The sequence below is a fragment of the Ranitomeya imitator genome, chromosome 1, assembly GCF_032444005.1.
Source record: "Ranitomeya imitator isolate aRanImi1 chromosome 1, aRanImi1.pri, whole genome shotgun sequence".
Lineage (NCBI taxonomy): Eukaryota > Metazoa > Chordata > Amphibia > Anura > Dendrobatidae > Ranitomeya > Ranitomeya imitator.
In genome coordinates this window covers 528,670,293-528,697,137 of record NC_091282.1, presented here as the reverse complement: position 1 = coordinate 528,697,137, position 26,845 = coordinate 528,670,293, and the positions used below count along the sequence as shown (strand labels likewise).

The following is a 26,845-nucleotide window of genomic DNA, read 5'->3' as shown; positions in this document are numbered from 1 at the left end:
ATAGACCGCTCACTTGGCTCAACAAAGGAGAGGCAGACAAAAACAAAGGGACACAATGATCAGATGAGAATGGGTGGGGGTGGCAGCACCTTTTAAACCCTGTACTTTCATCAGTGCCTTTTGTGTACCGCCGTGTCTACTTCTACGCTCAATTTCGAAAGCTAAATCCAGTAACATTTCCTGTTGTTGTATATAATGTCTCAGACCGATTTCTCCGCTGCCCCCATATGATGCTGGGTCCTTCTATAAAGCAATCCGCAGACACCAGATATTCTGTATGAAGGATCACTCATCATCACGCCAACAGTGTGTCAGGCTATTCTGGGAAGAGAGAATATCCATCCGTAACTAAACAAAGCCTGCACAATAGCACAAAGCGCATATAAATAAAACAGTGAATGCTAAAAGGTCTGATCTGCAATATGTAAAAACGTGCCCGTGCACAGGTATACTGTATGTAGCCATTACCATACAAATATGGAGGACCGCGTTCTGAATAACTACAGGATGTGTGGGATAAACAGTGGTGGTGTTCGTAAAAACCAGTACTGCATTCTTGCAGTTTTTTTTTGTTTTTTTCGTTTTTTGCAAGGGTAAAAAAAAAATATTTGCAATTTACAGTTCCAGTAAAGCGAATGAAATTTATTTTTTCCTTGCAGATTTGAATCATTAAAGTGTTTTTTTTTTTATATCTGCATCATTGTCCATTCTTTCAGCATTTTTCCTCAGTTCAAATGAATGGGGGGAACAAATACATCAAAAGCGCGCGTAAAATAAACTCATGTATTTTTCACCGCTTTTTCACTGTGTAGAGCGATCTGCTACCAACGCTCAATATGTGCACATACCCTACTAGTCCAAATGCAATTTGGGTTAAAGTGAATCTCTACCTTTCACGAGAATGTAGCTTTTCGGTTGGATTGAATGCTGATTGCAATCCTATTTATCCTCAAGTCAGAGTCCAAGTTTCCCGACCCAGAGCTCCAAATTCCCTGCAACAACACAGACTTCTAACCTTGTAGCTGCCAGCAGTCATTACTAGAGCTTTCGGCCTACTGCATTATGTTCAGTCAGAAATATGCAATGACCCAGCAGCCAGAATGTTATCATTTCACTCCAATCATGGCGGTAGAAAACCAATACCCCCCAAATTTCACCATCTGGGTATTATTTAACATGTTAAGAAGATACATGCTCCTTTATTCTGTCCACATTTAACGTGGCCTGTTACTCTTGAAAAGATCCTGACATTTGACCTGCATCTTGTGTCTCTGTTTCACATCTAATCTACTTCCAATGCCTAGAATCATATTTGACAGTTACCCTAAGGCCTCATTCAGACATCCGTTTTTCACGTATTGGTTTTATCCATGATTTTCATGGACATGACATGCAGCCATTATAGTCTGGGAGTCTTGGAATAATCACAGCAGTGTCCGTTTTTGAGCCAAGACACGGATGAAAATAACCAGTTTATTGATCTGTGAAAACAGACGGACAGCGCACAGATGCCATCCGTGTGCAATTCATGTGCGGTCTGTTTATAACCATGAAATTTTTTTTTGCATATGAGAAAATTATTGATGAAATACTAATAGTAAAATACATACACTGATGAATCCAAAAGAGTAATAAAAAGCAGAGAGGTTTTTGCTTATGAGAATAATCACTGACATCCGCATGAGGCCTAGTCACTGAGTAGTAGATGTAACAAACAGAATGCAATATTGTACATATGGGAATAATAGTGGATCTAGCATCGAAATGAAGACGTTCCAAGTTGTTTCTTGATTTGACAGCAGACAAAACCAAAACAGAAAAACACACACACAAATTGAGCTTGGTTAGAGTTGGTATACATGCAGCAAATAAACGCATGTTCACATTGGCCATAAAGCATTTAAAACCTACAAGAAACAAAGTGAGCAAAAACCCTGCTGTAACTAAATACCGTATATACTCGAGTATAAGCCGACCCGAGTATAAGCCGACCCCCCTAATTTTGCCACAAAAAACTGGGAAAACTTATTGACTCGAGTATAAGCCTAGGGTGGAAATGCAGCATTTACCGGTGAATTTCAAAAATAAAAATAGATCATTATTTCCCCATAGCTGTGCCATATAGTGCTCTGCACCGTCCATATTTCCCCATAGGTGTGAACCATATAGTGCTCTGCACCGTTCATTGTGCCCCCTAGCTGTGCCATATACGGTGCTCTGCACCGTTCATTGTGCCCCATAGATGTGCCATATACGGTGCTCTGCACCGTTCACTGTGCCCCATAGCTGTGCTGTGCCATATACGGTGCTCTGCACCGTTCACTGTGCCCCATAGCTGTGCTGTGCCATATACGGTGCTCTGCACCGTTCACTGTGCCCCATAGCTGTGCTGTGCCATATACGGTGCTCTGCACCGTTCACTGTGCCCCATAGCTGTGCCATATACGGTGCTCTGCACCGTTCACTGTGCCCCATAGCTGTGCCATATACGGTGCTCTGCACCGTTCACTGTGCCCCATAGCTGTGCTGTGCCATATACGGTGCTCTGCACCGTTCACTGTGCCCCATACATAGCTGTGCTGTGCCATATACGGTGCTCTGCACCGTTCACTGTGCCCCATAGCTGTGCTGTGCCATATACGGTGCTCTGCACCGTTCACTGTGCCCCATAGCTGTGCTGTGCCATATACGGTGCTCTGCACCGTTCACTGTGCCCCATAGCTGTGCTGTGCCATATACGGTGCTCTGCACCGTTCACTGTGCCCCATAGCTGTGCTGTGCCATATACGGTGCTCTGCACCGTTCACTGTGCCCCATAGCTGTGCCATATACGGTGCTCTGCACCGTTCACTGTGCCCCATAGCTGTGCCATATACGGTGCTCTGCACCGTTCACTGTGCCCCATAGCTGTGCTGTGCCATATACGGTGCTCTGCACCGTTCACTGTGCCCCATACATAGCTGTGCTGTGCCATATACGGTGCTCTGCACCGTTCACTGTGCCCCATAGCTGTGCTGTGCCATATACGGTGCTCTGCACCGTTCACTGTGCCCCATAGCTGTGCTGTGCCATATACGGTGCTCTGCACCGTTCACTGTGCCCCATAGCTGTGCTGTGCCATATACGGTGCTCTGCACCGTTCACTGTGCCCCATAGCTGTGCTGTGCCATATACGGTGCTCTGCACCGTTCACTGTGCCCCATAGATGTTCCACATAAATTTGTGCCGCCGCTGCCGCAATAAAGAAAAAAAAACACATACTCACCTCCCTTGATTGCAGCTCCCGGCGTCTCGTTCCGGCGCCTCCATCTTCCCGGCGTCTCTGCTCTGACTGATCAGGCAGAGGGCGCCGCGCACACTGTATGCGTCATCGCGCCCTCTGCCTGAACAGTCAGAGAGCAGAGACGCCGGGAAGATGGAGGCGCCGGCCGGGAAGATGGATCGGCGCCCGGCGGCTGGAACGAGGACAGGTGAATATGCTATACTTACCTAGTCCTGGCGATCCTCGCGCTGTCCCCTCCTGTCTTCGGTGCCGCAGCTTCTTTCTCTATCAGCGGTCACCGGCACCGCTGATTAGAGAAATGAATAAGCGGCTCCGCCCCTATGGGAGGTGGAGCCGCTTATTCATTTCTGTAATGAGCGGTCCCACGTGACCGCTGAAGAGAGGAAGAAGCTGCAGCGCCGAAGCCCGTGGGACGGCAGGGACAGCGCGAGGATCGCTGGGACTAGGTAAGTATACCTCAGCGCCCTCACCCCCTCACCTGCCGACCCCACCGCTACCGTGACTCGAGTATAAGCCGAGGGGGGCACTTTCAGCCCAAAAATTTGGGCTGAAAATCTCGGCTTATACTCGAGTATATACGGTAAGTAAAAAGCAAAAGTGCATTTAAGAAACTCAGGGTTCTTAGTAATACTGTTTTTGATCAAAAATAGCATAAAAGCCATCCCACCACGACAAGGTGACTCTGATCGGGACGGGACCTACACTGTCTAATATTAAAAACCTAACCATGTGTCAGAGTTGACCTCAATGTGTGAATAAGGGCAGACAAAACAGAGTCTGTGAAGAGACTTGTAAAGTCAGTCTCATATGGAAGGTCATTAGTTGTGCCTGGGGACAGCCAAGAAATGTGAAGAATTCACCAGCATCCTGTGCTGATTTTTTTTTATTTAGCACCTATGTATCCAAAACTGCTGAAATAATGCTCATGTGTAGATTAAGCATAAGTACATTGTGCAATGAAGGGTAAACCAGTATCTGCACCCTATGGCGTATGGTATAGATACAGTATGCAATTTCTGTACATTTCTAGGATGTAACTTAGTATGTACCAACAGCACAAGTAAGGAAAGGCCTAGACATATGCATAGGAATTAGTGAAAATAGGAAAACACTGAAAAACAAAACAAGGCTAGTGACCTGTCCCTAAGGTTCACTTTACATGGTTCACTTTACCAGTTGGCGGTCACTTAAAAAGCCTGTGTTTAACGACAATGGAAGAATATAAGTGAAGCACCATTATCTATTCAGCCAGTGTCTTTATATATACAACCTAAAAGGACTATGCCTCCATATTTTTTACTGCCCCATGTGACACCATAAACTTTGTTTCCAGCAATGTGTCACTCACTAGGCTGCTGGCTTTGGTTTTCATACAATCCGTGTTTTATCTGCTGCAGCTCTTCTATTACTCTCAAGCATTACAAGCTCTGCATAATCCCGCCTACAACATTAACAGCTCTCTCTTTACACTGTGCATAGGCAGAAAGTTGCCAATCAGTGGTGGAGGTGGGGTTATACAGAGCTCATGAATAGCGGGTATTACAAGGCAACAGGTTTACTAGTTCTCTAGTGATAATCTCCTATTGATAATATAGTGTTTTAGAAAACTACAGCATGCAGCCCAATAAGTGACCATCACTGGGAATTAGTGACTTCGTCTCTACACTATACTGCTCTCAGATGATGCAAAATAATATCATTCTTTAAGGACAGAGTCTTGCTGCAGCTATGATAAAGTAATGTGGCAGAGATCGCCTGGTCAGAATTAATTTAAGATATTTTTAATGGTGTTATTCCCTTATAGTTAAATTTCTGCCTTGGCTGTAGTTTGCGGTATAAAACATATTCTATGCACCTTCCCTGGGTCCTCCAGCAGGTCTCCGCAACTGTTTCCAGTGTCTGGCATTGGCTGCGGCGTAGACGCCATGTCAAAAGTTGCAGCAGCCAATCGGTGAAGTGAGCTAAGCAGCGCTGAACATTGCATTCTATCTACACGGGAATTCCCTTCTAGAGCCGCTGTACTCACAGATCAAATGCTGCTCTGTCAAGGTGACAGGAGCGCCGCAGTCATGCCAGACAATGGGGACAGAAGCGGAGCCTTGCCGGTACACCATCGGAAGGGGAAAAAAGTGACATGAGCGCCGAAGCCATGCCAGACAATGGGGACAGAAGCGGAGCCTTGCCGGTAGACCATTGGAAGGGGAGAAAAGGTGACATGAGCACCGCAGCCATGCCAGACAATGGGGACAGAAGCGGAGCCTTGCCGGTAGACCATCGGAAGGGGAAAAAAGTGACATGAGCACCGCAGCCATGCCAGACAATGGGGACAGAGGCGGAGCCTTGCCGGTAGACCATTGGAAGGGGAAAAAAGGTGACATGAGCACCGCAGCCATGCCAGACAATGGGGACAGAGGCGGAGCCTTGCCGGTAGACCCACCGAAGGTTTCTCTTTTTTTTATAGCAAACTGAAGGCAGAGGAGAAATTTAACTGAAAGGGAAGAAACCTTCTAAAGCTGTGAATGTTTGAAGGCAATGAGTCAAGAAATGAGTGCAGCACGCAAGATGCCCTGGAGATGCAAGTTAGAGGATGTAATATTGGAAGATTAGTGTTGAGGTTCATGGGTTGAGTCAAGAGCACAAATGACTTAGTAGAAGGACATTAGAGCAGAGACATAGGATGGTTCAGAATTGTAGCGGGCTTTGAAGATTAGTAAAAGAGGCAACAACTTAATGACTAACCGAGATAAGAGGCATCAGTGTAACAAAAAAAATAATTTATGATGAAGTGTCCAGTTTGTCTTAGTGATGTTTCTTCAGAAGGTTTAATAATTGTTCATTAGATCTTATATATATGAGCCCTCGCGGGCAGGGTCCTCCCTCCTTATGTACTCGTGTGCCTTGTTATCTGCTCATGTTTAATGTATTTGTCTATATTTGCCCCGTATTCACATGTAAAGCGCCATGGAATAAATGGCGCTATAAAAATGTATAATAATAATAATAATAATAATAATATATCTTTTTCTTTTTTTAGAGACCATCGATCCCAGAGGATGAAATTAAGCTGAAGAAGGATACTGATCAAAACAGTGCCAATTATCACACACCTATAGATATTATCCTAACCAACAGTGAAAGTATGGAGTTGGAGGTCCAGGCCTCAGAACCTAGAGGAGTTGTGTTGGTTACATCAGATGTTGCAATAGACAATCAAAATGTTCTACTTCCTACACTAGCAAACCAGAATGGACTTAAGGACAGACATGAATCATTAGACAGTGATGTCGCAAAAGAAATACGATATCTAGATGAAGTTCTGGAAGCTAATTGTTGTGATACTGGATCAGATAACCCTTTTAATGGATCATTTTCTCTTGCTGAAGCTACAGCTTCTACAACTACAATAATTGTTGATGGCTCAGGTCCCTATGTCAGTGTTACAAATTATTGTGCTGATGCTGAAAAGGATATAATAGTAGTGGACCGCAAGCCCATACCAGTTGTGGAATTAAGTGAAACCATGAAGGGCATGGAACCAATTAAAATCAATGGTTATTCTAAAGGGGAGTTGAGAGATGATCATACTGATGTATTTATATACCCAGCAAGCCCAAATTCTTCTAACAGTTCACGAAGGTCATCCAGAGATGGTGATAGTCTACCAAAGGTTATTAAAAAAGAAGCAAAGTTTGAGCTTCGAGCATTCCATGAGGAAAAAAAGCCATCAAAATTATTTGAAGATCTGAATGAGAAGGAACACTTCAGGGTTAGAAAAGTCAGGCCTTCAGAGGAAGTGATTGAACTAGAAAAGGAAAGACTTGAACTGATCAAAAGTCAGGCTGTGAAAAAGAACCCCGGTATTGCAACCAAGTGGTGGAATCCACCTCAAGAAAAAACTATAGAGGAACAAATAGATTGTGAGCATCTGGAATCACATCTGAGATATAAAGAGAGGAAACAAAAACAGCAGCAAGGAACATCTCCACCAGCTTTTAGAAGTACTCCTCCCTCATTTGTACCTACAGAGCCAACTTCTGTTAATAAGGAAGACATTGTTACTGAGCAAATAGATTTCTCTGCTGCAAGGAAACAGTTTTTGAGTATGGAAAATACAAACCAGACCAACGTCAAAGGACCAGCAAAAAGATCAGTTTCATCCAATCTATTTTCAGTAAAGCCATTTTATAAGGTGAACCAAACTAATAGGTCACAATCTCCCGTCATAGTGACTAGCCCATCAAGTTCATATGTTGAAATGGTCAGACCTGATGAGATTTCATTTGTGAAAGTGGAAAAGGTGGTCTGCATTTCTGAGGACCAGTCATCAACAGAGCAATCTATGAAAACATCAAGTGAAGATCCTGATTTTGAAAGTGACACAGGAACATTTACATTAGCAAAAGATGATGATATTGATATTTCTGACCGTTTTGTAAAATCAGTTACTGTGTCTTCTCTGCCAGAGGACCTGGACTCCGGTTTAGATGACTTGTCTGTAAAATCTCAGGACACTACAGTCATGGAAACACTTTCAAATGATTTTAGTATGGACAATATCAGTGACAGCGGTGCATCAAATGAGACTATTAATACCCTTCATGACCATTCACTGGGAGAATATTCACAACCCCAAACACCCCGTAGGGACACCACTTCTGATTACTCAGTGGAAGGGGTATCCAAATCATTTAGCGATCAAGGATTTTATTCTCCATCCTCAATGCTTAATGACTCGGTTCTTTCTGATGATCAGCTAGAATATCAAGCTGGTATATTTGTACATAATATAATTCAGCAAGCTCTTTCTGAAAAAGCTGGATTTACAGACTATGGAAAGCAAGAAAATTTCACAGAGAAAAGTGATGAAACCAAAGAGATGCCATTAGAACAAAAAGTCACAGTAAATGATACTACAGGACCTCTAAGTCCTGAGAGGAGGAATGATACCATATTCGAGCCACCTCAGGTTTCTTCACCTGTGCAAGAGACCAGAGGAGTTACAGTGACACCAAAGATTCCAGAGCAACATGAAACCCATCGAGGTAAAGCTCTTGAACCTTTATCTATTCCATCTGTAATGGATGATTTTCCAGTCGAAGAAAATAAGCATGAAAGTTACTTCAGCAAGTACTCCCAAGCTGCTGAACTAAGAAGCACTGCATCCATCTTGGCAACACAAGAACCTGAGATAACAGTTGGACCTTTTAAACTGAGATCAAAGAAGCAGAGAACACTATCAATGATTGAAGAGGAGATAAGAGCTGCACAAGAAAGAGAACAGGAATTGAAAAAACAAAGACAGAGACAAAGCTTGCAAGGTCCACCAAGTCCATCAAGCAGAAACGCACCTGTAGGGTCAACAAGAACTGCATCGTACAAAACAGCACCAGGTAAGCATGCATGAAAATCTTGCCAAAAGCTCTGCCTTCAAACTTTACTAGTGATTCCTCCTTCACTATCCTTTAATCTAGATTTAGTGATATCTTATTGAAATGGAGTAATGTTTGCATCAAGTTGCCATCAAGTTACATAAATAACCAGTGCATCAGATTTAGACAAAAGATTTGAGTCCCTTTTGAGAAATACACACTACATTTGTTTGTTGCGCCTAACTCTCCATTATGCCAAATGGTTCTCAACCTTTAGTATGTTTGAGCCACAGATTTATTAGATTTTTAAACATGAACTGCAAAGATCAGCAGATAGTTTCATACAAAAGATTGCACCTGATATCTCTACAAGCCCAAATTCCAGCTTCAAGCTTTCAGTCATAATCTTTTCATTTACTGGTAGGGTGAAGTATGAAACATGTTACAAGCATTTAGGTTGTCAGCTCTCTATACAAAATAAAGTAGGCATTGGAACATCCAAAATGTCCCTTTCTTGAGGTGTTGGCCAAGGACACTTTTCCAATATTGTCAAGGTGGATATAGGACTTCAGTATTATGAGCCACATATGTTTGGCAACTATGCCAGAGAGAGAGTTGGTCAGAATGATTCTATTGCATAAATAAATATATTTTTTTAATAAGGCCATTAATATGGTTTCTCAAGGATAACCTTTAGGGCTGAAATTGCAAAAATCTGAATATCAGATAATGTTTAAGTCTCATTGTTAGCACGTGACTTTTTCCACAACAGAGAAAACCAGACTCATTCCTAAAATGGAATTTGTCTACAGCTTGAAGGGGTCAACGCTTACTCCACCAAATAATATAAAGATCTCCTGATTTCAACTTTTCTACACAAGTTTATGGAGGATTAATAAAAAGTGGCACAGTAATGGTATTTCCAGGTGGAGTGAAGGCCAAATTAGACAGGCAGTAATTGAGAACGGGTGTTCCTAGGAATGCTTGTTTCCCGATTATCGGTCAGTCTATACAGGTCAGCAGTCATCCAAAGAACAAACAAAATGCTCAGTCATCAAATGACATGATTTTAAAGCAAAGATGATTTTTGTTAAGGAAATTTCATCGTTTTTGATAGCTCATCCGCTTGTATGAACAGATGTATAACATGATGTTCTATCACAAGGAACGCTTGTATTAGTAATTGTTCTGTGACTATAGAAGTGCGGTTGGTTTGTCTAAACAGGCAATAAATCAACTACTGATCGGCTTGCATGCAGCCAATCAATGGTTGTTTAATGGGTTGTTGTCTTCCAGTCTCAACGGGTCCATAGTTTGGAGGAAGGTTGACATGTGTTACTTAGTTTGCCTTCTACTACATGTACGTGGGCAGGTTACATGCATTCAACTATGACTGACAAACAAAGATAAGTAAACAAATGTAAATAGGAATATTTATTTTGATTCAAAGGGCTACCATACATCTTAGACTAATGTTAGCAGAATATAGACAGGTACAGCCAACTGAAGATCAGGAGCGATGTCCATCGTGTATGTCCGATTTCAGACTGCCAATCGCATTGTTCTCCTGGAGAACCGGCCAAGCAAAGGCTCCTGTGTATGGGAGAGTCGGCTGAGATTGGCTGAAGCATCGTTTAGGGACAGCCATCTAATGTGTATGGCCAGCTTATGCCTTTCATTACTGAACGTGCTGTCGGATGTGACAGATAATAATTGCTTGCTTAAATTACAATACTTAAGAAGACTTAAACCCATTTCTGGAATAATTGAAGCCTTGTTACCCTAAATATGATGCCAGAAAGTAGAGAGCACTATCATTTTTCCCATGAAAAAGGGCACAGAGTGCTACAAATTCTGATTGCAGGCAGATGGATAAGCACCAACCATGGGCTACTAGGTAGCAATATCTTTTTTCTGTTAATTAGGCTAGGTTCACATTGCGTTAGGGCAATCCGTTTAGTGCATGCGCTAATGCAATGTCCCAAAAGGGATCGCGTTTGGCGATCCCGCTAGCGCAGATACCCGATCTGCGCTAGCAAGGAACGGACCTCGGACGCTGCAAGCAGCGTCCGTGGTCCGTCCGAAACTAACGGGACATCGCTAGCGCATGCCAAAAATGGCATGCGCTAGCGATGCGCTAGAGATCCGTTAACACATTGCAGTCAATGGGTGCGCTAACAGATCCGTTACATAGCGTTAATTGCGACAATTACGCCATGTAACGGAGTCCGCTAGGGGACACCCATTAACGCAATGTGAACCTAGCCTTACAAAGACATTGAGGCAGATTAAAATGCATATTGCTTTCTTATAATGAAGTTATAAGAAAGATTAATAGCTTCACACAACTTGTGCAACTGAATTACATACAAAGAGCGTGAAAAGTTGCATTAAAGAGCAGCCTGCTTTGTGTGCCGCTGTATTGTGCTGCATAGGGTCCCGGATTCTTCCCTTAAAGTAAGGCTTCAATGGTAGAATACTGCTGTAATACATAATCCAATGAAGCTACGCAGTATATCCTGATGTTTCCCATAAAAGAGTTGAACCTCCTGTTTATGTCCTCTTCTGGCTGGGTCCATGCCATCTGTTGGAAATTACAAACCAATTAGCTCACTGGGAAAAAGTGCACAAAACAAATGCATGTTATGTACATAAGTATTGTCAGCTAAATCTCCTCTCAATAGAGGCTTTTCTACAAAGCTCTAGCGGATAAGCTCACATTGAACTAATGTGAAGAGGGAAAAACAGCCATCAACAAAATGTGACCCAGTCTTCTAGTGCCAAGTATGTTGTCTATGCGTGCGGTTAATCTAGGATTATTGTTTGTTAATACTGACAGCTTCATCATTGGCTGAAGTAAATAATAACTGGCTTTACTACAAATGATTAATCACTTTACAAGTAGTGTTAGGAATATCTTGCTGTTTATGAAGGGTAATATTCCATATCCATTTCCCAGAGGATATGTACAAAGTTGTTCTCCATTGTGTCAATCCAGCATCCAACAGAGAACCTGCTATGTTCCTTCTCTAAATATGAAATTCTAACATTTTAAGAAAAACTTTAGTTCTTCCCTCTGTCAGTATCTGGTTCAAATATCCTATAGCTTCAGCATTAACAAAGCATTCACACAACTGCTCCATAGATGCCCGCTTGACATTAGAAAGCTGGTGACATATAAATCAAGTTATTTTAACCAACTTGGAGCTGTGATAGAATCCTTTGCACAATGGTTCTGTGAAATCTAACAAGCTATGTGACTAAAAATTGTGAACATTGGGCTCACAGTAATCTAATAAATTAAAAACTATTATCTACTTCGCAGTCGTGGCCATAAGTGTTGAGACTGACACATATTTTGGTTTTCATAAAGTTTGCTGCTTCCGTGTTTGGAGATCTTTCAGTCAGATGTTTCTCTGGTTACTGAAGTACAATTATACATATGTCATAAGTTTTTGGATCTTTCATTGACAAATACATCTAGTTTATATATAGTGTTGACCCTTATTTTTAAGACTTCTACAATTCCCCCTGACTAGTTAGATGTCAGCTTCTGGGCCAAATCCTGACTGATGACAACCCATTCTTGTCTAGTCAACTCTTGACAATCATCATCTGATTTTTGAGGATTGACCACAGGTTCTCAATGGTATTGAGATCTGGGGAGTTTCTGGCCATGGGCCCAAAATTTCAATATTTTGCTCACTGAGTCACTTAATTATCACCTTTGCCTTGTGACATGGTGCACCACCATGCTGGAAAAAGCATTGTTCATCAGAAAATTGTTCCTGGATCAATGAGAGAAGTTTTTCTTGGAGGATGCTTAGATCCCATTCTTTATTCACGGCAGTGTTCTTAGAAAATATTGTGAGGAAGCCCACTCCATGGATGAAAAGCAACCCCAGACATGACTGGTCTCAGGATGCTTTCCTGTTGACATGACACAGGAATCGCGGTAAATCACCTATTCTTCTGCAAACAATTATTTTTCTAGTTCCCTACAGTCCAATCCCCATACTTCTACAGACTGATAATTCTGCAGTAAACTTCCGAGATCTCAAAATCCGGGTGGACAAATAAAAACACAGAAATTATGATAAACTCCCAAGCACTGATTAGGTAATAATGAGTTGCCATCAGTCAGAATTTGGCGCAAAAGATAATATCCACTATGGCAGGGCCAGTTGTAAAAGTATTGAAAAATAAGGGTTAACACTGTAATTATTAATTATTTGCATAAATGTGATGTATTGCACAATAAAAGTGTAAAACACTTCTAAAATACTCTAACCATAGAAACATTTGTTTAAAAAGTCTAAAAACACTGAAGCTGAAAAATGTGTGTCGGTCTCAAAACTTTTGTTCACAACTGTAGATTTCAGGAAAGGTTTTCTGAAAGGGGACATCTTTAACCCCTTAAGACTGCCAATGCTCTTTTTAACGGCGGCAGTTAAGGGTACGTAAATCACAGCACCGTTAATTAGCGGCACTGTGAAAAAAGTGTATAGCGTTTAGCGGCTACCAGGGGAAGCTGAGACCCAAGAGAACAAGATTTGGGTAGGTTTTTTACCAGTGGCGTAATTAGAAAGTTATGGGCCCTGATGCGAACTTTCAAATGGGGCCCCCCACCATGCAAAAATATTTTCCACCAAAATTCAGATTTTCCCTATTCATTTCGCACACTATAGCTTTATTGCAAAGTTGTATAGTGTGACCTCAGTGGCGTAACTATCCGGTGCCCCATCCTGGTATATATCTGTCCCCCGTACTGCCATTGTTATGTAATTTATAAAAGAAAATAAACCATTATACTCATCAGGGGCTTACATAGAAGTCATGGGGATCCATATAAGAAGTATAATGCACCCCAATAGTCCTCTATATAATATACTGCAAAGTTCATAGTCATCCATATAGTATAATTACACTCTCCATAGTCATCCGTATAGTATAATACACTCTCCATAGTCCTCCATATAGTATAATACACTCTCCATAGTCCTCCATATAGTACAATAGTATAATACACTCCTCATAGTCCTCCATATAGTATAATACACTCCTCATAGTCCTCCATATATTAAAATGCACTCCTCATAGTGCTCCATATTACACTGCTCAGTCCTCTATATAGTATACTACACTCCTCAGTCCTCCATACAGTATACTACACTGCTCATAGTGCTCCATATAGTATAATGCACTCCTCATAGTCCTCCATATAGTATAATACACTCCTCGGTCCTCCATATAGTATTATACACTCCTCATAGTCCTCCATATATTTAAATACACTGCTCAGTCCTCCATATAGTATAATACACTCCTCATAGTTCTCCATAAAGTATAATGCACCGCCATCGTCATCCAAGTCGTACAATTCACTTCTCATAGTATAATGCACCCCATAGTATTTCATATAGTATAATGTATTCCCCATAGTCCTCGATACAGTATAATGCAACCCACATATAGTATAATGCAGCCACCCCACAGAGTATAATGCAGCCCCACCATACAATATAATGTAACCCCCATAGAATATAATGCAGCCCTTCTCATAGTATAATGCAGCCCCTCCATGCAGGTGCAGTGAGAAAGACACGGGCAAATGGTGACTATGGGGCAGGGGAGAAGGACACAAAGGGGCTAGGGGAGACAGGCAAAATGGTGACACAGGAGGGCTAGGGAGCAAGGAAGACAAGAACAAGGGGACACATGCGGGCTAGGAGGCAGGGGAGAAGGGCACAAGGGGACTAGTGGGCAAGGGAGACTGGCACAAGGGGACACGTGGAGACAAGGGACACAAGCACAAGGGGACTCATGGGGACCAGGAAGAAGAGGAGAAGGGCACAAGGGGACACACGGGGACTAGGGGGCAAGAGATACAGCACAAGAGGACACAAGGGGACTCTGAGGGCAGAGTAGATAGGGACGCAAGTAGACGGAGTTGCAAGGGGACAGGGGAAGACGAGGAGACTTAGGAGCAGGGAAGAAGGGGGCACAGGGATTACGAGGACAGGGTAGATGGGGAACACACGGTGAGAAAGGGGACAGGGGAGACTTGAGAGCAGGCCAGATGGGTCACATGGGGACAAGGTTCTGGGAATGCATGGGGGGAGCAGGAGGACTCAGTGCATGGGAGATGGGGAGCATTGGGGGACCAGGGGAGGAGTGACAAGGCGCATATGGGGGCCTGGAGGAGCACAATGACCTGAACCTGGGGACCTATGAGGACATGGGGCACGAGAGAGCAGGGAGGAAACGGGGCTGGTGTTACAGGGGGCCGGGGACGCTGGGGGCCGAAGACAGCGACACACGGGCAGCAGACACACCTCACTGCCGCCGGTCCCGTACACCTCCATGTTCATCCCTGGATACTCCACATGGCTGAGCGGCTGCGGCATGCCCTTCCTAGGCGGATCGGTCCACGTGCCCCCCGCTAGATCCGGAGCCGAATGCTCCTTGGACCCAGCAGGCACCACAGGCTCTGCCAATATGGTGGCCGCCATCACCTATGCAGATGCTGCACTGCCTGAGTCCTGCAGAGAGCGGGTGCGCGATGAAGTGATGTCATCACACACCCGCAGTGTCAGAGGCAGAGGGGAATGATGGGAGAGGGAGTGTTAGCTGACGCTTTCTCCTCCATCATTGCTTTGAACTGTACTGGCGTCATAGACGCCAGTATAGTTCAATGCGGCGGCGGGGGGAGTTGGGTGCCCTGCCAGGCCCCTGACCTGCCAGGCCCAGTGCGACCGTGGTAGTTACGCCCCTGCCTATATTATCTATAATATAACGCTAGGAGCGTCACTCTGTCCGAAGCCTTTATAGACTGCGCAGGCGCAAGCGCCGGCGCAGTCTGGGCCTCACAGAGTGACGCTCCCAGGAGATCGCGGTATGCGTTCACACTGAACGCACACCGCGATCTCCAACAGAGAAGCAGGGACCGCCAGGAGGGTGAGTATTGTCTATATTCACCTGTCCTGCGTTCCACCGCTGAGCGCCGCCATCTTCCCGGTCTTCGGCCTGTGACCTTCAGTTCAGAGGGCGCGATGACGCGCTTAATGCGCGCTGGCGCCGCCCTCTGACTGAACAGTCACAGCCAGGAGACCGGGAAGATGGCGGCGCGCAGCGCTGGAACGGGACAGACAGGTGAGTATAGTAAGTGCTGGGGGGCCTGAGCTGGCGGCGATACCGGCACCTGACCCCCACAGCGCGCCGGTGTCCCCGCCTGCTCAGGCCCCCGGATGGGTGCAGCACATGACAGGATGGGGACGCAGGATGGTTGCAGCACATACCAGGATGGGGACGCAGGATGGGGACGCAGGATGGTTGCAGCACATACCAGGATGGGGACGCAGGATGGGGACGCAGGATGGTTGCAGCACATACCAGGATGGGGACGCAGGATGGTTGCAGCACATACCAGGATGGGGACGCAGGATGGGTGCAGCACATAACAGGATGGGGACGCAGGATGGGTGCAGCACATGACAGGATGGGGACGCAGGATGGGTGCAGCACATAACAGGATGGGGACGCAGGATGGGTGCAGCACATGACAGGATGGGGACGCAGGATGGTTGCAGCACATGACAGGATGGGGACGCAGGATGGGTGCAGCACATACCAGGATGGGGACGCAGGATGGGTGCAGCACATGACAGGATGGGGACGCAGGATGGGTGCAGCACATGACAGGATGGGGACGCAGGATGGGTGCAGCACATGACAGGATGGGGGCGCAGGATGGGTGCAGCACATGACAGGATGGGGACGCAGGATGGGTGCAGCACATGACAGGATGGGGACGCAGGATGGGTGCAGCACATGACAGGATGGGGGCGCAGGATGGGTGCAGCACATGACAGGATGGGGGCGCAGGATGGGTGCAGCACATGACAGGATGGGGGCGCAGGATGGGGATGCAGGATGGGTGCAGCACATACCAGGATGGGGATGCAGGATGGGTGCAGCACATGACAGGATGGGGGCGCAGGATGGGGATGCAGGATGGGTGCAGCACATACCAGGATGGGGGCGCAGGATGGGTGCAGCACATGACAGGATGGGGGCGCAGGATGGGTGCAGCACATGACAGGATGGGGATGCAGGATGGGGATGCAGGATGGGTGCAGCACATACCAGGATGGGGATGCAGGATGGGTGCAGCACATGACAGGATGGGGACGCAGGATGGGTGCAGCACATGACAGGATAGGGACGCAGGATGGGTGCAGCACATGACAGGATGGGGACGCAGGATGGGTGCAGCACATGACAGGATGGGGGCGCAGGATGGGTGCAGCACATGACAGGATGGGGACGCAGGATGGGTGCAGCACATGACAGGATGGGGACGCAGGATGGGTGCAGCACATGACAGGATGGGGACACAGGATGGGGACGCAGGATGGGTGCAGCACATGACAGGATGGGGGCGCAGGATGGGTGCAGCACATGACAGGATGGGGGCGCAGGATGGGTGCAGCACATGACAGGATGGGGACGCAGGATGGGTGCAGCACATGACAGGATGGGGACGCAGGATGGGTGCAGCACATGACAGGATGGGGACGCAGGATGAGTGCAGCACATGACAGGATAGGGGCGCAGGATGGGTGCAGCACATGACAGGATGGGGACGCAGGATGGAGCAGCACATGACAGGATGGGGACGCAGGATGGGTGCAGCACATGACAGGATGGGGACGCAGGATGGGTGCAGCACATGACAGGATGGGGACGCAGGATGGAGCAGCACATACCAGGATGGAGACCATATACCAATATAAATGCTCGCCACCCGGGCGTAGAACGGGTTCAATAGCTAGTATATATATATATATATATTATAATAATAATAATCACACACACGCAGACTACAGATCACACGCACACACTACAGATCACACACGCACACACTACAGATAACACGCACACGCTACAGATCACACGCACACACTACAGATCACACACACGCATACTACAGATCACACACAACACTTCAGATCACACACACACGTACACACTAGAGATCACACACACACGTACTACAGATCACTCACACACACACACTACAGATCACACACACACGTACACACTACAGATCACACACACATACTACAGATCACACACACACACTACAGATCACACACACACGTACACACTACAGATCACACACACACGTACTACAGATCACACACACGCACACACTACAGATCACACACACACGTACACACTACAGATCTCACACATACACACACTACAGATCACAAACACACACACTACAGATCACACACACACACGTGCACACTACAAATCACACACACACACGTGCACACTACAGATCACACACACACATACTACAGATCACAGGCACACACTACAGATCACACACACACACTACAGATCACACACACGTATACACTACACATCACACACACACACCCTACAGATCACACACTACAGGTCACACACACACACACACACACGATACCAGCTCATACCCACATCTCACACTCTCCTCTCTGGTACAGGGGAGGCTGATGTAAACATGCAGCTCCTCAGCTTCTCCTGCTTACACAGCTCCATCCTGTCTGCACCTCCCCCGCTCTCGCCTTCTGTCCATGCTGACTGGAGCTGCTTCCTTTCTCTCACATGCCCTGGCTGCCCCCTCCCCCTAGATACACCTCTGACTGTTGCCGTGAGGGAGAAATCTCCTGCACTGCAACATGGTGTCGGGTGCCTCTGACCTTCCGGGCCCCTGACCTGCCGGGCCGCGACCGTGGTAATAACGCCCCTGGTTTTTACTGACCCCGGTGTTGCAACTGCCGTTATTAACGGTATAACAGCAACTGAAAAAGAAAAAGACATAGTCTGATTTTGAATTTAATTTCTCTCTCCTCTGATGTGATCACACATCAGAGGAGAGAGAAATGGGGTCCCCCAATCACCCCCATCCCCCACCCCCCGATACCTGTCGTGTCCAGGCATCCCCCCGGGTCCCCGGTGTCTTCTTCTGGGAGAAAATGGTGGTGCTCCCGCCGAGATCTGCCGGCATGTCCCCTTCAACAATGGGAAAATTTTCCTATTGGTTCATTTTGATCACTGTGATAGACACTATCACAGTGATCAAAATATTAAAAAAGTAAATAAAACCCCCTTTAACCCTGCTGTTCTGTTCGGTCTGGGGAGACCTATTTTGAACTTTGGTATTTTTTGGGGTGTTCAAGATGCGGTTCTGAAACTTGTGGTTGATTGACTTAAATGAGGATGGGTCGGTCGGCCACGGGTTTCAGAGCCGCATCTTGAATATTTTAAAGAATATTGAAGTTCAAAGTCGGTCATTTTTGACCAACAGAACAGCAGGGTTAATCACCCCCTTAGTTAGGGAAAAATAATGAAATAAAAAAAATAAATGTATTTCCATTTTTCCATTAGGGTTAGAGTTGAGGTAAAGTGAGTTGGGCTAAAGTGAGTTGGACTAGGGTTAAGGATAGGGTTAGGGTTAAGGCTAGGGTTAGGGTTGTGGTTATAGTTGGGATTGCGGTTAGGGTTGGGATTAGGGTTAGGGGTGTGTTAGTGTTAGGTTTGTGGTTAGGCTTATGCTTTGGGTTGGGATTAGGGTAAGGGGTGTGTTGGGGTTAGGGTTGGAGTTAGAATTGGGGGCGTTCCACTGCTTAGGTACATCTGGGGGTCTCCAAACACAACATGGCGCCACCATTGATTCCTGCCAATTTTGAGTTCAAAAAGTCAAACGGTGCTCCCTCCATTCTGAGCCCTGCCATGCACCCAAACAGTGGCTTTCCCCCACATACGGAGTATGAGCATACTCAGGAGAAATTGAACAATACATTTTGTGGTCCATTTTCTCCTGATACCCTTGCGAAAATAAGAAAAATTGGTTTCAAAGTAATCTTTTTGTGACAAAAGTAAAATGTTCATTTTTTCCTTCCACGTTGCTTTAGTTCTCGTGAAGCACCTGAAGGGTTAATAAACTTCTTGAATGTGGTTTTGCACACCTTGAGGGGTGCAGTTTTTAGAATGGTGTCACTTTTGGGGTATTTTCTGTTATTTTGATCCCTCAAACTCACTTCAAATGTGATGTGGTCCCTAAAAAAATGGTTTTGTAAATTTAGTTGAGAAATCGCTGGTCAACTTTTAACCCTTAAGTTCCTAACAAGAAAAAAAATGTTTCCAAAATTGTGCTGATGTAAACATGTGGGAAATGTTATTTATTAACTATTTAGTGTGATACGATTCTGATTTAAGGGCATAAAAATTCAAAGCTTGTCCATATTTCCGTTTTTTTTTCATATATAAACGCAGGTCATATTGAAGAAATGTTACCACTAACATGAAGTACAATATGTCACGAAAAAACATTCTCAGAATCAGTGGGATCCTTTGAAGCGTTCCAGAGTTATAACCTCATAAAGTGACAGTGGTCAGAATTGTAAAAATTGGCCCGGTCATTAAGCTGCAAATTGGCTCTGTCACTAAGGGGTTAAGCCTCGGGGAATATAATCTGTCTTTGTGGCCCTAGGACAAGGAAACATTCTGCTGCCCTCAGTGATATTATCTACCCAGTGCCAACAAATTAACACTGGAGCAGGGAGTAGTTCTTTCTGTGCGAGTAGAGTGACATCTAGTGGTCAATTATTATAAACGCAATTATGTACGTTTTCCAAATTTATAAAGTAATTCCTAGAAATAAATGAAGCAGGAATTCAGTTTCTGAAATGCCCACATGGCCAAAAAAAAGTAGTGTTACAAACAGAAAAATCCAGCTTACTTTTATTTTCATTTAAAGGGGTTGTACAGGATCAGAAAATTATGACTGCTTTCCTGCCAAAAACCATGGCCTACAGGTTGTGTGAGGTATTACAGCTCAGCTCATGTAATTACTGATGAGACTGTTGTACTTTTATTTTTCCAGGTAAAATAGAGAAAGTAAAATCTCCATCTTCACCAAAAGCAGAATGTTTCCCAGCACAAAGTGATCCTCAACCAGAAGATCCTACTGGATCTCAGCGTCCCAAGAATCTCATGCAAACACTCCTGGATGATTATGAGAGCCATAAAAGTAAGAGACGTGACCGAGTGGATGATTCTAGTGTAAGTTTTCCTTATCTTCATGCTTTTGTGCATCTTTTCTGCAGATGTCTATAACACTTACTAATATTTGCATAATCATATGTCATCCCGCAAAACCAATAGACCAAATAGTGCTGTGATAGCTAAAAGCATTCATGTAGACGTCTTTATCCACTGCTGGGGCGGACTGGCTATTTAAGAATTAGGTCAGCACCTAGTGGGAGAAAGGAGAATCTGACACAAACAAAACTGAGAGGTCATAAAGTACAGACTGGACTGAAACATGTATGGAGCATGCTCAAAGGCTGTGCCAAGTCCAGACAGGGATACCAGCTATATATGACTCTAGCTGCAGCGACCATCACATGTAGCGGCATGTAGGTAACCTGATCTCTGATGTGCACGCTTACCGGCACTCACCACAACTCGTGCTGCCATCACGGGGAATGTCATACATCTGGGTACTTTTCGGAAGCTCGGCTATAGGCCGCCATTTATATTAGATACTGCAGCACTGTGGTATTGCAATAAATAGTAAAAAAATAAATAAACGGCACTGTCTGAAAAGTCGATGTTGTCCCAAACTTGGACCCAGGTGTCATTCAATAGTCATTTAAGAACCAGCCACACATCGTGGTCACGGGTGCTCTTCTGAAAAAACACGTAATTCCAAAGCCATATGCGAGAAGAAAAAGAAGGCACTCACCGATCTAAAATTCCCAACTTTATTTCATCTTCATAGAAAACTCCATGGCCGGGGGCGTGAGGAATGGAGCTCTTGTGAGCAAGAGAAGACGACGGCCGTTTCGCGCTGTGCTTGCGCTTCCACGGGTCAGTGCAAGCACGGCGCGTAACGGCCGTCGTCTTCTCCTGCTCACAAGAGCTCCATTCCTCACTCCCCCGGCCATGGAGTTTTCTATGAAGATGAAGTAAAGTTGGGAATTTTAGATCGGTGAGTGCCTTCTCTTTCTTCTCGCATATGGCATTGTAATATATAGCATGAGCGATCAAACAATCGCAGGTTAAGTCTGCTAAGATGACTAGAAATTACGGTAAAAAATGAAAAATAAAATGATCAAAATATATTTAAAAAAATATAAAAGTTTTAAAGTAAAGGAATAAAAAAAAAAGAATAAAGCTTGCTTGCTTTATAATGGTCAGTAAAATATTAGTGGATATTTCTCCGTCCACCTCTCCTCTAGTGTAACATCTCTATGTGCCTCTTGTTATAATTGTCCATGGTCACAGACCTGCTTCTATATACAGGTATAGACTTTGTGTCATGTTGCTCACCTCTCATTAACAAGAGGCCATCTTATTGTCCATGCTAACGTTGCTTTAACTCTTCGGGACTCTCATCTTTTCACTTCTTAGCTCCCCATTTCTCATCTACTTCTTTCTTCCCACCCGGAGGACAGTTTTGCTTTAGTCACCATGATCATGTTCTTGTACCAGTGGACCTTAACAAGCCATAATGTAACACAGAGAAGACATATATAGCTATGTTAAGTAAATGTTGATCTTATAGCTATCATTTTTCTAATATATTTATTCCCATGTTTTACACTAACGCCTTTATTTTACTGTGAGCTTTGTACGAAAGGCGCTTTGTCATTAGGCTGTTCCTATAAGAGGGTACGCTATCATTGTTCTGTGTTACCATGGATTTGCCATATGCATGCGTGTTTAGATTAGAATTCCTTATATAACATTGTGCTTTCCAAGTGTGTGTTGTATGCTTTGTGCATCACAAACCTGATGAAACGACCTACTCATTTTTGTAGCCTTGTTTAGAAGCCCCATTCTGAGCAGCATTTAGTTCATATGTTGTATGATGAGGACTTGCATTATACACCTTAGCTAGCTATCATCCCACACTCTCCTGACCCCATCTACAGTTACCATAGCTTGGGCTCGGCAGTGTGGCCATGAGTTCTGGTGGCTTATCTGCAGGAAGAACAGAAGAATTGGGATTTGAATTCAAACTGCCCATCCTTCTCTCTTCCGACATCATGTGCCAGGAGAGAGTCGTAAACCCCCATACACATATAGTTGGCTGGTCCCATGAAAAATGGTCAGGCGATGCAAGCTTTAACCTATATAGGGGCCTTAATAGTAAGTGCATAAGTTCATGTCTTTAGGATGTAAAAATCACCAGTAGAGTTGATGCCCACTGATTCGCACGTCCAACTCAATCGGCCTCTACAGTGGTCCATGGCCACTGCTTGGGAGCGGAAGTATGGCCGTTTACCTCCTCGCATCTTCTTTAGATTAGGTAGCCTGGCGCAAAGTCATCTTTGCGACCTGATACACATATGATGTCACGCCAGCTGGATAATAAAAAAGAGCTGTACATGCTGGCAGGTAAGAGACAGTACTCCCGTTTCCCTGCTGCAACCACAGACGACAACTGTTGTGGCTGATGGAGTGGCACGTGCGAACCGACTCACACCCACTCTGCCACAGTTATCGGGGGAGAAGCCTGTTATACAACTGCCTGTACTAAGTAATTGTCTTTCATCTGAAATGCCATGTGCTTCTTTTTCTGTTCCTCTTGTCTGTCAGTGTCCAGTGTACTAATTCTCTTCTTTTCCTTCTCTTTCACCAGTCCACCTGTAAATTACTGTCTTACAGAGTTACTACTGAGGTACCTGTGACCTAACTGTATTCTGACAGCTCCATGCATGTTCTTTAGTGCATGGTTCCCTTGTTGTTATTTTGTGATCTGTCTGTCATTCATCATACTGTGCACAGGTCTGTAGGAGCAGTTTCAACGGCTTTGTCAGGACTAATAAAGTAATGTGCGTGCAGACTTTAAGGGGTTGTCCAGCCATAGCGTACAAGTCTTCAGTCCCTACTTGTGAATGCTTACAGTGCACGCACTGTTGGCTGTCAGGATTCTCCAGCTCCAGGAGAAGGCTTGCACGTGACCGCCAGTATGCAATTTGCATACTTTCAGTCACATGCCAACTAGACATGCTCAATTCACTTGAATTGATAGAGACCATGCAAGGCCAAATACGTCTAGTTGGATTTTGGCCAAGAGTAGGCAATTCTGCCTGTGGTGGAGTATCCTGACAGTACATAGAGTGACTGCAGACTTGTACCCCAAGGCCGGAGAAACCCATCTAAAGGGGTGTCCGCTTTCAAAATTCTTGATCTATATGCAAATAACAAAGCCAGTCTTGCTTACCCATTGCCACTAGTGCTGCTCCCTGCTGTTCTTTGCGTACATGTATGCAGAGGTGATGTCAAATCATGGCTGCAGCCTGTGGCAAGATGCAGCGGTCACATGCTGTAGACGTAAAGCCACCACTTCACACATCATCAACAAAGACATTCAAAGAGCAGAGGAGAGATGGCACTGGACCTGCGTTAAGCAAGTAAGGGCATTTTATTAGTTGTAATACTATTTAAATTTTGAAAGTGGAGTACCCATGTAATTGTGTGTCACACAGGTTTATAATAGCACTAGATGGTGGCCCGATTCTAACGTATCGGGTATTCTAGAATATGTAGGTAGTATATAGCACAGGCTACATACTATATTGCACAGTGACGTAGTATATAACACAACCGACGTAGTATATAACACAGCCACGTAGTATATAACATAGTCACGTAGTGTATTGCACAGGTATGTAGTATATTGGTCAGCCACTTAGTATATAGCAGAGCCACGTAGTATATAACATAGCCACGTAGTATATTGTAGAGCCACATAGTATATTGCACAGGCACGTAGTATATTGCACAGCCGCGTAGTATATAACACAGTCACATAGTGTATTGCACAGCATAACAGAGCCCACACAGTATGTAACACAGCCCACGTAGTATATAGCAATGTGGGCACTATATGCGTGGTTAAAAAAGACTTAAAGTAAAAAATAAACATATACTCACCTTTCGAAGGCCCCTTAAAGTCCTGGCGCCTGTGTGCGGTGCATGCGGCAGCTTGAAGTCCTGGCGCCTGTGTGCGGTGCACGCGGCAGCTTCCGGTCCCAGGATTAGTATGAGCGCAGGACCTGTGATGACGTCACGGTCACATGACCGTGACGTCATGGCAGGTCCTTCTCGCATAGCATCCTTGCCACCGGAACCTGCCGCTTGCACTGCCGAGGGCAGCGCGCCACGTCAGACGGTGAGAATAACCTTTTTTTTTTATTATTATTATTATTTGTCACATTAGATCTTTTTACTATTGATGCTGCATATGCAGCATCAATAGTAAAAAGTTGGTCACACAGGGTTAATAGCTGCGTAACGGAGTGCGTTACACCGCGGTCCGTTAAGCTGGCATTAACCCTGTGTGAGCGCTCGGCAGTAAAGCAGCAGCTATTTCGCTGTCAGACTATGGCCGTCGCTGATTGGTCGTGGCAATGGTCGTGGGCATTTTGCCACGACCAATCAGCGACTTGGATTTCCATGACAGACAGGCCGCGACCAATGAATATCTGTGACAGACAGAAAGACGGAAGTGACCCTTAGACAATTAAATAGTAGATTTAATACCAGTAAGCTGATAGTCAAACAGTTATTCCTCCCAACTCCACCATTAACATGCATACATATCTCAGTTGAGCTTGCATGTCTTTTTCAGTGGAGGTTGAGGGATAGACCCCAGTCAGACCTTCTCCTGTAGTAAAGGATCAAATCCCTACTCTTTTCTACATCTACCTGATCCGGTGTTTGCCCCAAACACATTAGTTAGAGGAACTTTTATCTAACATGTATAGTCAAAATTAAGCTTTTTTTGCACAGTATTTGCTGTTTTATTGGTACGATCACTTAACCCATTTGTAATTTTATTCTAATCAGTACAAAGAGGATAGTATCCATCAGTTGTGTTGTATATCTACAATTCCGGTTTACATATCAAGAGCTGCTCAATATTGGAGACTATTCAACTTCATGTTTCCTAGAGAAAAATCAATGAATATGTTGGGAGTTTATTTCCTCTGTAGGAAGTCCTAAAGCATATTGCTACAGCTTGACATAAACAGGTAGAAGATGGGTAATCGAGCCATCTAAGCCAAGTTTATTCAATTATAGAATTACAGTTGTGGCCAAAAGTATTGACACCCCTGCAATTCTGTCAGATAATACTCACTTTCTTCCTGAAAATGATTGCAAACACAAATTCTTTGTTATTATTATCTTCATTTAACCCTCCGTCACATACAACTGATCTGACAGGCGCTTCTCTTTTACTTTCATTTCTCCTTCCTCACCAGATTGTGAGGAAACCCCCTCCCTCCAGGTAGTCTCCTGTCTCTTGAAGGTCTGTGAAACCTGATATCACAGTTGGATTTCAGAGCTTCAGGGGAGAGGATATAGCTGCACAGATCTCTCAGGCTCATTGTATGTGAATACGTCACATTCAGTAAGGTTGGTATTTTATGTTTTTATTCAAAACAATAGTTTATTTAGCTTGTTTTATGAATGTATAGCACAAAATGTGAGGATATTTCATAGAAATAAGGGAGATTTTATAAAAGAAAGTGTGCTGCTCAGGCATATACAGTAGTTCCCTAACATATTCCTTCTCTTGCTTCAGATTATCTGCTGAAATGGAGAGGAAAATGTACAATTTATCCAAACAACTTGATGTTGAGGAAGTAACAAACATGCTGTTAGATGATAGAGACCTCACACTGAATGAGGATTTAGGAGAGGAGAGTGAGATTGATTCTCATGATGAGGTGGAAGAATGTGTCCTGGATTCTGAAACAGAGCAAGATGGTGACAGTGGTGAGGATGAAGAAGTTGGATCATATTATATTGGAAAAGATAAAAATACTAAATGGAACAAGAAGCCATTCCAGAAAAAACGTAGGGAACCTTTAAACATTATTACTCACCTTCCTGCAGTAATAGGAACTGCACGTAATGCAAAAACTGCAGTTGAATGCTGGAACAGTATATTTACAGATGACATTCTGGACTTTGTCACATATACCAACCAATATATAGACATTATAAAGGACAAGTACATCTGCAACAGAACCATCAAGCCCACAGATGAAATAGAACTGCGTGCTTTTTTTGGATTACTGTACCTTGCAGGAGCTTATAGGGCAAATAGACAAAG

At 44.4% G+C, this 26,845-nt stretch overlaps 1 protein-coding gene across 3 annotated transcripts in view; it reads left to right on the top strand.

The window, feature by feature from the left end:
* The window catches only part of LOC138677214 (A-kinase anchor protein 2-like), a 201,134-nt gene that overhangs the window by 150,840 nt on the left and 23,449 nt on the right, over window positions 1-26,845 (top strand). For all 3 annotated transcript variants that reach the window (XM_069767204.1, XM_069767186.1, XM_069767194.1), the window contains exons 2-3: window positions 6,318-8,673; window positions 20,594-20,772. In XM_069767204.1, the coding sequence (XP_069623305.1) occupies window positions 6,423-8,673; window positions 20,594-20,772 (2,430 nt within the window). In that variant the 5' untranslated portion in view covers window positions 6,318-6,422. The remainder of the gene's footprint in view (window positions 1-6,317; window positions 8,674-20,593; window positions 20,773-26,845) is intronic.